Here is a 16,983-nt window from a genome sequence, read left to right as displayed (position 1 = left end):
TTAGAGTGGCCTCAGATTCAAAACCTTCTCATCACTGCTACCTCATTCATGTTGTCATAACTATATTTCTTGATTCTTCCTTGGCCTTTTTTGATATGTGGTTCTTTTATATCTCCCATTTCCTCATTTTTTCCCCCAATTCTTAGGCCATTGACACTTTAACTAAATATTTTATGAGCCACGGCTACCCACTAGGTCTTCTAGCCAAGACCCAGTCTTAATGATTAGCTTCTGGTATATATTGTGTGTACCCATGGCCAGCGCCTACCTTTCATTCCAAGCCTTTCCCTTGGTTTTACCGAATGCCTGTCAGATTTACTATTGTCCACTGTCCACTGTCCACTCTAGAACAAAGTAAAAGGAACCATGAGTCCCAAATAGTAAGAGCTTACCCTGTGTTAAGAACTTTACAAATCTTACCTTTTTTAATTCTCACAACTACCCTATAAGGTAGATGCTATTTTTATTCACATTTTACATTTGAGACAGAAAGAGAATAAGTGACTTAACCAGGGTCACATTTGAGGCAAGATAAGACCTCAGATCTGCCTGACTCTCAAGGTCTGGCATGCTCTCCACTGTATCACCCAGCAGCCCCCCAATTGCTGGCTCAGCACCAACTCAAGAAAGTGTTCTTTTTATCTTATGTTTCAAAATCACAGAACAAACTGGAGGCTTGAAATTTCTCTGTGAAACTGATCCTTGCCCAGAATTGATCATGCAACTCAGTTTCAGGTTAGGGGTCCCTATGAAAATGTTGGAGGAAAAAAAATTTCTACTTTCTTCCATTTACATGTCTTTTTTTCCCAGCACAGCTACCTCTTCTTTAGCCATCCAAGAAGTTTTCTTTCAAAAAGTTTTTCTTTAACTTGCCTGAAGTTTTGTCGCTGGTTTATCTCAATGAATTCTAGAATTTCTGAGGGAGTAAGAAGGATTGAAGTTGCTTTTGAAGAGCCATCTCTGTAGTATATATTGAAGTATCAGTTACAACACTTTCTCCTTCCCATCCCAACCCCACATACACACATCCCCTGTTTTATCCTTGATATCATTAACAGGAATAATAATTTATAAACTAGGAAATGGAGAACTCGGGGGACAAATGAATATGCAAAAGGAGGTTATTTAGTGGGGTTTTTTCCCTGTTAATTCTGGTTAAAGTTTCTTTAAGTTTATGTAAAGCCTTAACTTTTCAACACTGGCCTAGTGATTGTTTTTCTTTTGGTATATTCCCATCTAAAATGTCTTTTTTCCCCTTAGGCAGTTTTTATTATATTGCTGCTCCTTCCAAATATTTTTTCTTAAATCACAAACTATACAAAGATATTGCTCTAAGATAGCCCAGACATGAAATTCTAAGTTTTATAAACCCAAATAATTGGCCCACTCAGAAAATAAAAATCTCATATTGTGAAGGGAACTTTGTTTGGCTTGGGTCCAATCGTATAACTTGAAAGGAGCCTTTTTCCCCCCTTCCAATTTCTGGTGACTTGCTTGACAAGAATGTTTCAAAGCATTGCCAAAGTATTTGTTTAGGAGCAGGAATTTTCCTGTATTTCCTCATTACTCTACATCTAGGCAAGAGGCCAAACCTCAAATCATGGAGTGATTTCTGCTTAGCATCTTTTCTGTTGGAGTAAATGCAAATTGTTTTAGCCTTCCAAGACTTTCAGGGATAAGATGCTGTAACTTTCAAAATTAAAGGCCTTGTGAATTCATAATGCTCCTTCCCTAGGGACAGACTTACTCTTTGGAGAGTTAGAAGAAAAAAATAAAAAGAAATCTGGCCTATGTGTGTGCTTGCGTGCCTGCACACACATACACGCACACACATACACACTCTTAACTCTTTTCCTAACTTGTCCTTGTATTCTTCAACTCTGTCTCTGTCTTCTTCCTCTCTCTACCTCTACAAACCCCTTCCAATAACACCTTCATTTATCTTCATATTTTATTTCCATGAAATATCAAAATACATCTTTTAGTTAACTGATCCACCCTTGCTCTCTCCATGCAGAATTATCTCCATGTCTCGAATTGAGCCTTTGACAATGAAAATGAAGTTGCCTTTAGGAAAGCCAAATTATATTGTCCCAGTATTAGCCAAAGATATTTTTCCTAGGCCTTTTTCCTCACTTCACCCTAATCCCGCCATAAACCCTCTTTAAAAAAGATGGGGCAGCAAAATATTAACTCTAAATGTGAGCCAAATGTACATGTAACATTTTCTTTTTAATTTGGGGATAGAGTGAGGAGTCTGGTTCTGTGATTTAATTGTTTTTGGAAAGTCTCAGTATGGAAATCACATAAAAAAATAACTAGGTGTTTTTTTCCTTTAGTCAGAGAAGAATTACCTGGACCAGAGTTATATGACTTGTCCATATAGCTTGTATATGTGAAGGAAGGATTTGAATCTGGAATCTTCTGATACCATTATTTATAAATCATTAATTCCAAGCTATGAACGTTTGTATGTTTGAAAATCAGTGTATGTTTGAAAAAAGATCATTAAATGGCTTTGTTGAGAAAAAGAACTCATTCTGCCTTCCAAATTAGGAAGAAAGCCCTTGCCCCATAAACCATAGCTTTATTACTATTGCATCATGGATACATTGTTATGTGATTCCCCTTTGGTGAAAATGAAAGTTTGTGAAATAGGTTCTTTTCCCATCTTCCATTAAAAACACTTTCAACTGGATTCAGCTGAATATAAGACTCCTACACTGGGTTAATCAATGCCTACTCTTCCCTCCTAAGTAGAAAACATTAATAAAAAAAAGAGAGAGAGACAATCATAGCCCAAATTATAAAATGCTTGCCAGTTTGCAAAAGGCTTTCCTCATATCCCTACTTATGTGATCTTGTGCAAGTAATTTCCCTATACTTCAGTTTCCTTTTCTATAAAAGAGGAGGTGAATACTCCAGCCCTTTTCTATTTCTACAAACATATTAACTCTTAAATGGATTATCCAAGGATGAGGATATGCCTAAGGATAAGAAAGGAAAAGAAACTTGAGACCCACCCCACACACCAAGTTTCTTCCAAGCCCATTCTAAGGTAATGGAATCAAACATGGTAGCAGCAGCCTCTTTTGGTTCAATGAACACTACCTTAATCTGCATGTACTCAAGAAAGAGAGAAATTTACCCAATTTACCTTTGCCACTAAACAGAAAACCCCAAACACTTTGCAAACAGTGCCCCAAATGCACCTTTCCTTGGGGGTGGGGGGAAACATTTCCTTTGGGTGGACAACACAAATTGCTTTTCTAAGATCATGAACCATATTTCCAGACTTGACCTTTCACTACTAATGATATTATATCAACTTATGCATATGAAAGTTGTTCAAATAGGCCAAAATATGGATGAGTTTCTGTAGTCTGTCATGTTTGTGCCCCTAGTTTTAATTTATAACTCCTTATTTTGTTGGCCTATTTCAGCCATACTTTCAGAAGATAAAAACACCACTGAGCCTCCCCGCAAGACTAAAGATGCCCCATCAGTTCCAAACACTCCAGAGCCAACAACAATGCAAGAGCCTTTGGTTGGCAGCCAAAAGAGGAAAGCAAGGAAAACGAAGATCACACATCTTGTCAGGACAGCAGATGGCCGGGTGTCACCAGCAGGAGGTACTTTGGGTAAGGAGAATGAGATTTATAATGATAAAGGGGACTATGGGGTAGCCCTTGATCATAGAAAAGAAGCCAACAACTGTCAACAAAACCTGCCAGATTTAATAGGGTCCTTGAGGGAGTGACTGTAAGTCAGTTCTATATTGGTATTTTAAAAATGAATCTGTATTGTGTCATTGGAGGTAGAATGTATTCTTCATCAAGCCACTTTAACAGATTGCATAAATCTACGATAAGCCTAAGAGCAAATTTTGTCTTTTTAACAGTTCTTTAGGAACGGATCTATTAAAATATCTAAATTATTTGTCATCCTATGGATTACAAAAACAGCTCTTTGAAAAGAAAATATCTGAGTTTCTCTGAAAGATAAAAGACTATTTAGTCCTCTACATTTTTCCTTTCTCCCACCCAGGATCCACAAAGTCAAGCTGGTTAATTTATTTCTGCAGATGCTAAAATTAAAAAAATTAGGACATTTGGTCTATCTCATGGTCCACCACGTTTTCACTTTATTGCAAGCTAAGTTTTCCAGTGGTCAGACTTTTTAGCTACTAACTCCAGATATGATGGTACATATAGAAAATCCTGTAGATTCAATGAAAAAGTTAGTTGAAAATATCACTAGCTTTAGCAAAGTAGCAGGATATAAAATAAAGAGACATAATCAGCATTTCTACATATTGCCAACAAAGTTTTAGAAGAAGAGATAGTAAGAGATAACACATTTAAAATAGCCGTAGATAGATAGAATAAAATACCTAGGAGTATGCTTGCCAAAACAAATTCATAAACTATATGAGCACATATAAAACACTTTATATAAATAAAGCCAGATTTAAATAACTGGAGAAATATTAATTGTTCATGGATGGGCAGAGCTAATATAACTAAAATAATAATACTACATAAACTTATCTACTTGTTCAATGCCATCCCAATTAAACTATCAAAAATTATTTTATTGAATTAGAAAAAATAAATTCATTTGGAAGAATGAGAGGTCAAAAATATCAAAAGAATTCATGGGAAAACTGCAAAGGAAGGAGGTCTAGCACTACCAGATTTTAAATTATGTTATATAGCAGTCATTATCAAAACTATCTGCTACAGGTCAAGAAATAGAAGATCAGTGGAACAAAACAGATATATCATGGACAAATGTTATTATAATAGCCTTATACTTGACAAAATAAAGATCTAAGCTTTTACGATAAGAATTCACTATTTGGCAAAAATTATTGGGATAACTAGAAAAGAGTCTGGCAGAACCTAGATATAGATAAATGCCTTATACTTTTATCAAGATAAGAAAAAAATAGATACATGACCTATACATAAAGGGAGATATTATGAACAAATGAGAAGAACAGAACATATTACCTATCAGATTTATGGACAGTAGAAGAATTTATCAGTAAATAAGAGAAAACATTGGATAATATAAAATGGATGATTTTGAATATATTAAAAAGATTTTATTAAAAATAAAACTAATGTAACCAAGAAAGAAAACAGAAAACTGGGAGAGGGAGGAATTTTATGGAGAGTTTCTCAGATAGAGGTCTCATATCTAAAATACAGAGAGAGAACTTTGTCAAATTTATATGAATATGAGCCATTGCCCAATTGATAAATAGTCAAAAGATATGAACAGGTTTTGAATGGAGAAATCAAAACCTTATATGACATATATCATCTTATACCTATCAGATTGGCTCAAATGATAAAAGTGTAAAATGACAACTGTTGGAAGGGATATGAAAAAGTAAAGAAACTAATACACTGGAATTGTGTATTGGAATTGCGAACTGATCCATCCATTTTGGAGAGCAATCTAGAATTATGACCAAAGGGTTAATAAAACTGTGTATACCTTTTAACCCAAAAATACAACTGTTAGATTTATTTCCTTAGGTGATCAGGGAAAAAGGAAAAGAACCTGTATGTTCTAAGAAATTTATAGCAGCTTTCTTCGTGGTGGCAAAGAGCAGGAAATTATGAGGGCATGCCCATCAATTAGGGAATAACTAAAATAAGTTGTAACATATGATTGTGATGGAATATTACTGTGCTCTAAGAAGTGATGAGCAGGTTAATATTTTTAAAAACGTGGAAAGAGCTTCATGAAATTATGAAGAGAGAAATTAACAAAACCAAGAGAACATTATATACAGTGACAAAAATTTTGTTTGAAGAATGATTTGTGTATGTCTACCTCCAGAGAAAGAACAGATAAAAGAGAAAAAAGCAAGACAGTTTTACACACACACACACACACACACACACACACACACACACACATGCTCGCATGCACACACAACACACACCCCATATATCTTTTTGTTGAATGATACCTTCTCTAGAGCAGGGAGGGGAGATAAGAAAGGAGGAAGTTATTTGGGAATTGTAATGTAACAAACAAATAAATTTTTAAATAAATTTAAAAAGAAACTATTACATTGCTTTGACCATTTGGATGAAGGCAAATGCTGCACAGGAATCGTCTTGGGATTGGCTGAATGAATTAATCACACCTGTGGGCAAATTTAGATAATAAGTTGAAGCCAGGTCCCTGAGGGAATCACTCTTAGATGAAGGAGAGAATTTCTTTTTCTTCTCCCTTCTCCCCCACTGACCTTGTCATAAAAAAGCTTGACCCAGTAGCAACCAATTGGGGTCAAGGTAACTAGGCCAGTAAGAAATAATACAGATAGCCAGAGCAGAGTGATGCATTGAGGACAAATATTTAAAAAATCACCTGAGGAGAGAGGAAACTTCAAGGAGTATAACTTCTTTCACAAAGAATGTCACATATAGATTGAAGGAAAAGACTCACAGGTTTGTGAATTTTCCTTTTGCCATGTATATTCTTTACATATGTCTCACTTCCACTAGACTCTGAAGTTTGTTCTCATTCTTCCCATTGTCTGGTAGATATTTATGGGAGTATGTGCCCCAGCTTCTTTTTTTTTAATGGAGGATGTACTATTTGATATAATACAAATCATGCATTTACTATATAATACATACTTATTTTATCACTTTAGTAAATTTTCAAAAATCTAAAAAAAAAAAAAAAAGTAGTCTTGTAGATTTTCAGCACCCAGAAAAACATCCTAACAGCTTTCTCAGAAGTCAAGATGTTTAAAGCCTGCTTCCTATGGATAACATTTAAATGCACCACCATTTGAGTAAAATTAAGTATTAAGAGAGGCAAAGAGTTGATTAAAGTAGATTTAAACCAGTATTATTACTTGAAGGACAGCAAAATGAGGAATTTCAATGACTTATTCTTCTGTATTAGAACTTTTCACTTTACAGGATGTGGTACGGATTCACTTTTCGCCTCTAAAAACTGAAAGTCTTTAGGTGGTGCTTCCATTTTTATGCAGCAAGGTATCATGGAATTTTTATGTTTCAATAATGGACACTTAAAACTATTACCATTTGCTCCTTCATTTAAAATTATCTTTAAAATTGATAAAATGGATAAAAAATACTTCCTTCTGCAGAGATAATGATAAATAAAAAATTGTATTCATTTTCTGTTAGAGATGTTTGAGTTGCATTTCAACCAGATCTTTGTTGTCCTATTTTTATTGATTTTTTTTTGATATTACACCACTCTTACTTTCAGATACATACATACACACCATGTCTGATAGTATATGCAGTATTCCATTTCCCTAGTCTCCCAACTCTGCACAGAGGTGGAGTAGTTTCACCAAACTCTTAATAACTACTTTGTATTAGCCAAACACCCTTTCCCCAAAGGCAAAGTAACATCATTTCCTCAAGAATAGGAGAAAGAACATAGGGTACTTGAATTAATAAATACAATGATCAATTTAATTAATTAAAAGTAATTCAGGGAGGGTACAATTATTTGGAACCACTGCAGACTTAACATCCAGATTTCATCAAAGGCATCTGTAGTCTCTGGATGACTAAATGTCCCTCTGCAGAAGTATCCTCAAGCTGTATTTTAACTCAGGCTTCTTTCCCTCATCTAATCCAATCCTGACCCATTCCGTGGCCTCAGATCAATCTCTTAAACTCTTTTCAATTCGGCTTCTGATTAAACTCTTTTCAACTCGGCTTCTGAGAATAATGCTGCTCATGGGAGTAACTGGGCTTAATAAAGGAGCCTTGTTGCTCTGGAAGAAGAGAATCTGTATAAGCCATTATATTCTCAGTATATATCAAGGGGAATCAGGAAGGAATGTTACCTCCTTAAACAGTAAGTGCTGTGGAATCTTCTCTGCCTTTTGTCTACAAGACGGTAGGGCTAAATCCTCTTTTGATAAATTTTTCTTTTGTTGCAGATGACAAACCCAAGGAACAACTGCAGGGTAGTCTCCCTAAAGCATCAGCTACAGAAACAGATTGCAATGAGGAATGCTCACAAAACATCGAAGCAGAGGAGATTCGTAGTATCACACCAGACATGCCAGCTGTGTCTGCGTTCTTCAGCCTAGCTGCTCTGGCTGAGGTAGCAGCAATGGAGAATGTGCACAGGTGAGCCAGGTGGGAAGCTGCCTTCCACCCAAAGAGTCACATATACCAACCCCCTTCTTTAGCAGAATGGATCCAAAGAAGACAGCCTCCAAATCTAGATGAGCCTCTCTTTTGTGGTCTGAGGTACATTTTTCACCACCTGGTAGGTCTCCTATAACTTAGTTTTATATTAATGCTTTACTTAGCATACTTTATGCCTATAGCAAGCTAATTGTAACATGGAAAAACATACAGAAGGAAGAATTAGCCAACCAAGTAATATATTGTTGTTGTTCAGTTGTTTTCAGTGATGTCTGACTCTTTGTGACCCCATTTCGGGTCTTCTTGACAAAGATAATGACCATTTCCTTCTCCAGCTCATTTTACAGATGAGGAAATGGAGGCAAGTGGGATTAAGTGATTTGCCCAGGATCACATAACTAATAAGTGGCTGAAGCCAGATTTGAACTCAGATGTCTTCTTAATTCTAAGCCTAGCGTGCTATACACAGTGCCACCTAGCTGTCACTAACTTATTAGTGTTTGCATATAGTTACATTGCATATATTATATTGTTACAAATATCATTCTATATTATATTACTCATTATAATATATCCTATATAGTAACTTAATATATATAATATAGGATATATTATAACTTAAGTTATATAATAAGTAATATATAAAGTACATGGTTATATAACAAAACATGTGTAATATATATTGTTATATAATATATTAAACCTAATAAAAATTAATATATAACTAAAGCCTCTGTTGTCTGATGCCTCTAGCATTAAGGACAAACTGAAATCAGAACCAAAACACAGGCATTCCTTATCTTTTTTTAAACTAGATACCCATTATATACCATTAATATATTATTACACTGTATTTTATTATCTAATATATAATTATTACATATTGTTGTCATTTTATAAGCAATCATGTTATATCTTATTTCGTTATATTTAATATATGGTGTTAACATATATTACATAATGCTATATATATAATCTATCCATATATTATTATATCCTATCTATTCAATAACACATTATAATAATATATAACAATATGTTGTATTATAATATTTAATATTGTTCTATATGCTTTGTTATAATTATGTTATAATTATATATAATGCTGTCATATATAATATATTAATAGTATATTTACTAAGCTAATTTCCTCCTCTATTTATTTTTCCATGTTACTAATTAGCTTGTATATGCATGCAATATACTATAATATTATTACATATAATATATATGCTATATTATATATAATAATATACTAAGATTAGCATATTATTAATAGTATTACTATTATTTCTTTGTTCTACAAGTGAACCTTCCACTGCAAAATGAATTATAAAGAGAGAATATGGTCTGGGAAAAAAGGGCTGTCCCAAGAGTCAGAGAACTCACATTTTATTTCATGTTGTGCCACTAATTTACCCGTGCAATGGTTTAATTATTCATCACTTCAGTTTCTTCATCTTTGTGGTGAACATCAAATGAAATAAAAGATGCATTCAGTAGCACTTAGCATTGATAAAGTACCTACTACATGCAACTCGGAGCTCTGGACACACAGAGCTCTTCGAAATTTTAAAGCTCCTTTCAAATACACTGTATTTTAAATCTATTTAGAGAGCTTTCTTTTTAAGAAATCCAATAGTGAGTCCTTTTGTAACATGAATAGACATTTTTGCTATCTCTTCTAAATTCCAGTTTTCTTATTATTCCTTAAAGCAAGGAAAAGGCCCTTCTCTGCTGGCTGATGTCGTCAGTATTCAGGATAAATTGAAATGAAAAACAAAATACAGGCTTTTCTTTCTCTCTTCTGAACTAGTATATTGTAGTATCTACATTTATGTTGTGAATAGCTCAGAGAATTTAGAATTGGAAGAAATCTTAGCGGTAACACAGTCTAAATGACTTATATTATTTTATTATTTATTTCATGTGCATTGTATAACATTATATATTTCATGTAGCTGGCTTATTTTATTATTTAATATATATTATATATTGTATTATATATTGCACATATAATATCATATTATATATTATTTATTTTACATAACTGGCTTATTTTGTAGATGAGGAAAATGAGGCCAAGAAAAGTAAGGTGACTTCTCTGAGGTCATACCCTAAAATGGTCTTACAAAGCCAAGATTTGAACCTAGGTCTATAAACTACAAATTCAGATTTCTCTGAATGACCTTCGAGCCAAATATCTTAAAATTTGCACAGATGCAACATTAAGTTCCTTATAAACAAATAAACTTTGAGAGACATTTTTTTAGCTATTATCTGATCAACAATATGTATAGTGATCAAAGCACTTAGCTGTGTACTCAGGGGGCTTAAAAAGGAATTTTAGAAAATGAGATAGCTAAGTCCTACTCTGATATACATGGAGATATAGAAGTGAAGAGTCCTAAAATGCTGTAAGGGCTCTTAGTATGGTCCCAGAAACAGATCAAGCCTGTAGTTTTTAAGAAGCAGCCTTGCCTGTATACATATAAAGAGGCTCATTGTCCATAAACTAGATACCTGGTAATCAATCCTTTGGCCATGACAACCTTTTTTAAAAAAAAAATGCGAAATGGGACTCAGACCTTTGCAGCCCTCATCAGCTTCTGAAGTGAAAATGACAGAGTGTTTCCCCCACAAATACCATTAAAGAATCACATGGTTTTTAGACCATCTATAAACATTAACATCATTATCAGTATTCTAAATGCGAGATCTCTATCCAAAGACCAATTAGTGGATATGCTACCAAGAAACTGAATTAGATCTATTTTCTATTCACTATAAATGAAACTAGAAGACAGAGGGGGAAGTCAAAGCTAATTGGAAGAGAAGTTCACTGGGAATGGAAATAAAGGAGTTGGCAGAGATGGTTTTATTGTGTATCCAAAGGCAACAAGGAATATAATTTCATAGGTCATTTGGTCATCTCACACTCCAGGATCATGATAAATATTTACAAAAAGGCCACCAGGAAATCATTAGGGCTTATGTGGAAACATCAGTTCTAGAAGATGAAGAAAAAGAGCAGATCTTCTGAGAACAATAAGAACCTCCAAATTAAATCCATTTTATACTTTAAAGCTCAGTGACTTAGATGCAAAAGTGAGTATAATTGAGAACAATGGAAAATATTGTTTAGAAGTAAGAAATTAAAAAACCTCACTCTTACATATCATGAGTACTTTATTTAAGAAGAGTCCAAAGACAGTGGGCACAATGAATATTGAATAAAAGCACACACAAAAATGAGATTGATTATATTTTGTAGACCAAAAAATGACTTACTACTTCTATTTGCATAATTCATTAATCAGTTATCTATGCACAGCCACAAAGATCAAAATAATTACAAAACTATAAGAAGAATGAGAAAAAAAGGTGAACAGTTAAAATAATTCCAACCTAACCAATTTAAGCAAATTATTAATACCAAAAAATGGGAAACAGATGAATGAAAGGACATCAATGCTGCTTATAATGATTTCCTCCAGAGGTTTAAGCACTGTAATTTAGTAACCCTAGTCAATAACCCAAAAGGGCTACCTGACTCATTTGCCAAGTAGAGAAATATGGCAGCCGAGGGATACGCCAGTTATAATACTTATTTCTCAAATCATAGCTCTTGGAGCAGCTAAGTACATAGCACAGTAAATAGAGCAGTAGGTCTGGAATCAGGAGGGACCTGGGTTTAAACCTGGCCTCACATACTTGCTAATTGTGTGACCCTGGCCAAGCCACTTAACAACAACAAAATCATACAGAGAAACATAGTCACTAAGGATACAAAACAGAACAAAATAGTCCTTGTCCTTCAAGAACTTCCACCTACTGGGCAGAAAGGTACAAATTGTTCATAGATAAGCAAATATGGGTCATATAGAAAACAAATAAAAAGTGATTTTCAGAGGAGGAAGACACTAACAAAAAAGTGAGTCAAGAAAGATATCTTAAAAGATACAAGTCCTTGAATAGAGCCTTGAAGGGAGCTAAAAATTCAAAGAGATAGAATTGAGATGGGAAAGCATTCTAACTGTAGCAAATAACAGCCTGTGCAAAGACACAGAGATGGAAGAACAGCCAGTGGGCCATTTTGGCTAGAAAACAGAGCATGTGAGGAGGAGTAATGTGTGATCAGCCTGGAAAGTTAGGTGAAGCCAGATTGTGAAGGGCTTTAAATGCCAAAGAGAGAAGTTTGGATTTTATTCTAGCTTGTGAGTAGTGGTATCTTCTAAAAGAGTAAGTAGCAGTGGAGAAGGGAAAAAAAAAATATTTGAAAAAAGTACTTGAAAAGCTCAACAAGAGACCCAGTCAATCAGTAATTATTAAGTATCTACTTTGTATTAGGATCTATGTCAAATGCTGAATGGCAGGCAAAGTCATCCTGAGGTCCTTGAAAGATGAAACAGAAAGGAGGGCAATAAAGAGATGAAAAATAGAGAAAACCTGTCAAGATTTTTACAACGAAATCTGTAATCATCATAAATAGTAGAGACTATATTTGGACTCTAATATCACAGTTCCTAACATATTTAGAAAGGAAGTAGAAATGATACTGAAGAAAATAAAGATTTGAAAATACCATACTTATAATATCTGTTTTCTTCCAATGATGTTTTATGGTTCTGAGTCATGGAACAGTAATATTGCCAAAGAACCAAAATTGTGTATCACCTCATAGGCAAAAGAGAATGTAAAGTGAAGTTGTGCAGGCTGTGACAAATTATAAAGAAGGAATTATAAAGGAAAAATACAGTAAAGGATCCATTGAAGAAATATATGAGCCTAAAGGAAAGATGGTTGGTAATGTGGAAAGAGCAAAGGAGGGAGAAACCTTGTACCGAATTGATAATCTCATAATGTTGGGAAATTCAGGGAAGTCCTTTAAGCACATTGTGTAATCCCTCAGTGGTGAACAAATGGGAAGATATTGATGAAAGTCTCAGGGGATGGGCAGACATGGATTGGTTTCATTCTGCATGATTAGTGGAAGTAGATGCATAAATGCAATTTCAGAGCCACTGGATTCCTGCCCATTAAGAAGTTTATAATCCAATTAAGGCATCAAAATATATACACATAAAAAGACAATGGATTAAAATGAATAGTAAATAATTCTGTTATATATTTGCATAGAATATGTGCATGTTAATTATTAACTTGTTATGAACAGTAACAGAACAAGATTCTTAAAGTTACTGGTGGAATGAAAACTTTTAAACTCCATAATACTAGAGTTCAGAAGAAGGTTAGATTTAGGGGTACTAGACTGGGTATAGGAAAGACTTCAAAAAAAATATTTTCTTGGATAGTATTTTAAAGACAGATTTCACACAGGGAAAAGAGAGAATAGCATGAGTAAAGATATAATTTTTCCTAGATTATGAGTATTTAAATTCATTATCAATCTCACATGATTTGTAATTTACCTTAGAGAAATCAAACTATGGAATATTTGATCACCATCATTTGATCCCTTTCTTTGAAAACAGTTCTGCAATTGGCCCTTGGATTATGGCTTTTAACATTACTTTATGGGATGAGAGAGTGAAATATTGCTTAATAAGATTCATTGTGTTCATGGCTCTAGTAAACATAGAATTGGTTAATCACTACAAAATTAAGAAGGAAAAAAAAAACACACACACAAAAGCCCCTGCCCCTCATGACACTTGGGATAGCTGTAAGACTAGCATAGGAAGGCAACTTTACCCAGTGGAGAAGATAAACGGGCATGAATTAGTTTGTAAGAAGCCATTTAGAACTTTGGCTGTCTTCCCTTTCCTTTGGCTTTACCCTGAACAAATTGAGGAACGTGCATCTTGATTCAGAAATTATCAAGCTTTTCCACCTATGGACTCTTCCATAATTTATCATCTCTTCCCTTTTCTCTCATTTCTTCTTCTTTCATTGTGTCACTTCCTCCTGGGCGTTTATTCATATTACTTTTACCTCATTTCCTCCTTGATACATCAAGAAGATTGAATTTGTAGAGAACATTAAATTAGAAATAAGTAAAAGCCATCTTGGTTTCCCTTTCACCATTAGAATTATATTCTTTCATAATGATAGTTGAACAGATGTAGAAGGTTACACTTAGAACATGCACACTTTATTAAACAGATTGAGCCAGAAGTTTAGTCCTTACACATTTTTATATAGTATATGTATGTGTATTTAAATCCAGAATTCTTAAACTGGTTCAGAGAACTTCACCAGAGTTCAGAAGCATAAAGCTTTGCCATATTTCCATGTTTCCATTTTATATAGTACACCAAAAGAAACTAGTAAAAAACTAATAATAAAACAAGGGTGAATTGTTTTACATATACCTGATACAGATTAGTCAGTAGGTATTACTCAGGACAGAGAGGCAGGCAAGGTTTTGCTCTGTATGCTTCTTTTAAATATCCAGGAGGTTCCAGATTTCATCATTTGTGAATGAAAAACTCAATAGAAATTGATAACATTTAGATAAATTGTTTTGTCAACCCTTCATTGAAGGGAATTTTTTTCCCCTTCTCCACTAATAATACAAATGATAAATGGAAAATCATCTTTATATTCTATAAATTTCCATACAGATGACTAAAAATTCAAACATTTTTTAACCAGTCTTGACCAGAACTCTCATAGACCCAGTCGACTGGTCACTAATTGTGGTTCTAAAAGAATGATTGATAATGATTGCTCATAATGGAAAAATGATGTCAATACCCACCCCGTTTCCTCCTCTTTCTAGCTTCCATAACCTTTTTAATAGGTTTTTTTTTAATTGTCTTTGATTTAGGATTTAGTGTAGAAGGACCATTAGCAATTATCTAATCCAACCACCTCATTTTATAAATGAAACAGGCCCACAGAGTTGAAATCACCTGCTCACATTCATAAATAACTGGTAAGCCCTGGAACTATGATTCAAACCTAGTTTTTCTAATACAAAATCTAAAACTCTTTCCACCTTAGAAAATGGATTATTTCATTGCACTTTTTCCTTTGGTGACCTCCTCTTTGACAGATACCAAGTCAAGATACTACAACTATGTGTATGTAACCCTATACCTTTTAACGCTCTCACAAACACACTGGACTGGATTGAGGCTGCTATGCACAACCCAGATTGATACTGGAGAATAGAAAGTTGTAGTCCGGAAGATTTCAGGTCTCAGGGACTCAGTATAGTCCAGTATCTATATCTCTTGACTAGAAGCCAAAAGCCTTCATCTGCCTCAGTTGCCTTTGGCCAAATCTCACTCTGAATCTCCTGGTGCCTAAGTTTTGCCATCTTTAAAATGAGAATAAGTTGGGGTCAGATTCCATCTCATGGAGAATCATGGTGTAAGGACAGATGAGGCGAGAACAATAAGAGTTTTAAAATCCTCTGAAAGTGAGAGACAATTTAAAATGACAACAGTTTTTACTAAGCAACATAATTGACACCAGCTGTTCAGCAAGATACTGAAAAGCCTTTGTTATTTGTTCTAGTCTCCAAGAACTGTCCCTGAATCATAGGATCTTAGAGCTGTAATGGTGCTTAGAGATGATTCATTTCTTTTTCCTTCTTGTTCTTGTTTTACAGAAATCAGCGGGCAGCTCCCCTTGCCCACGATGGACAGCCAAAAGAAATGCCACAGGCTCCCGTACTTATTTCCTGCGCTGACCAGTGAAGCTCCCCTTTATTGTAAAACATTGTGCTTTACCTAATATCCTAGCCTTGTCTTTACCAAGGGAAGCTAGTCAGTCCATAGGATGGAAAATATAGATTGCAAACACGTGATTGGTGCCCTGCACGGCCCAGATTTCACTTGAAGCCAGAAGTTAGCAACTTGGGCCAGGTCGTCCAATTGGAACCCAGATCTTTGAGGGGGATGTTATTTGTCTGATAATGAACAGAATGAGAATGATCCTGGAGCTTTGCTTTCTATTGAAGGCTTTTAATGGTAAATTGGTGGTTACTTGGAAGTGGCTGCCTTTACTGTAGCTCATCCAGCGTCTCTTTTACCAACCAGAGAGTGTGAAACTAGTTTCGTATAATACCTAGTTATTCTTTAAAAAAACAAAAACAAAAAAAAAAGAAAACAAACTGACGCACTGCACTAGTTATTATTAGATATTCTTAGTCATTTTTGTACATGGAGATTTAAGTTCTAAGATGGTTTATATAATAGGTTATGCCTACATTTATATTATAGAATAAATTAAAAAACCTGTTCCAGAGAACCCCAAACAGCATGGGCAGACGTACCATTGTTAGCGGTGTATGCTCAGCCATGTGGTCCATATATTCTGCACTTTTATATTTGCCACCAGAGTGGTAGTTTGCTGGTGAAAAGAAAAAAAAAAGTCTGACTCAACTTATAGGTAGGCTGAGTCTTAGGCTTGACTAGTCAAGGAGAATTTGCATAGGGTAAATTGTGGTATATATTTACCAAGATGGAGGATAAGTCCTGCAGATTACTGATGGTATCATGCCTTGAGGATTCTTTTATTTTTTACAAAGGGGTCTAAGTGACCAGTGGAACATTGATACAAACAAATAAAATGAAACAAACAAAAAAAAGGACAGAAAAAATTGTTCAGAAGTGACCTTAGTATTACTTCACTATTCTGAAAACATTGAAGACATTGAATTCATGTGGACTCTGAGACACATACCTTTTCTATCTCTCACAGACACACTGGACTGGGTTGCGATTGCTATGCACAGCCTAAATTGGCACTGCAGGATTTTTTAGAGCCATTTAGAGTTTGTGTTGGTTAAGAGGTATGTGAGCCAATAATGATGAGAGGTATGCTTGACCCGAGT

The 16,983-nt window shown here is 34.6% G+C and overlaps 1 protein-coding gene across 1 annotated transcript in view; it reads left to right on the top strand.

Moving 5' to 3' along the window:
* Positions 1-16,353, top strand: part of BBX (BBX high mobility group box domain containing) — a 242,479-nt gene extending 226,126 nt beyond the window's left edge. The window contains exons 12-14 of the mRNA XM_044670112.1: positions 3,444-3,641; positions 7,961-8,153; positions 15,757-16,353. Of these exons, the coding sequence (XP_044526047.1) occupies positions 3,444-3,641; positions 7,961-8,153; positions 15,757-15,844 (479 nt within the window). The 3' untranslated portion in view covers positions 15,845-16,353. The remainder of the gene's footprint in view (positions 1-3,443; positions 3,642-7,960; positions 8,154-15,756) is intronic.
* The last annotated feature ends 630 nt before the right edge of the window (positions 16,354-16,983 follow it).

This window comes from Gracilinanus agilis, chromosome 3, assembly GCF_016433145.1.
Source record: "Gracilinanus agilis isolate LMUSP501 chromosome 3, AgileGrace, whole genome shotgun sequence".
Lineage (NCBI taxonomy): Eukaryota > Metazoa > Chordata > Mammalia > Didelphimorphia > Didelphidae > Gracilinanus > Gracilinanus agilis.
This window is presented reverse-complemented; position numbering and strand designations above follow the sequence as displayed.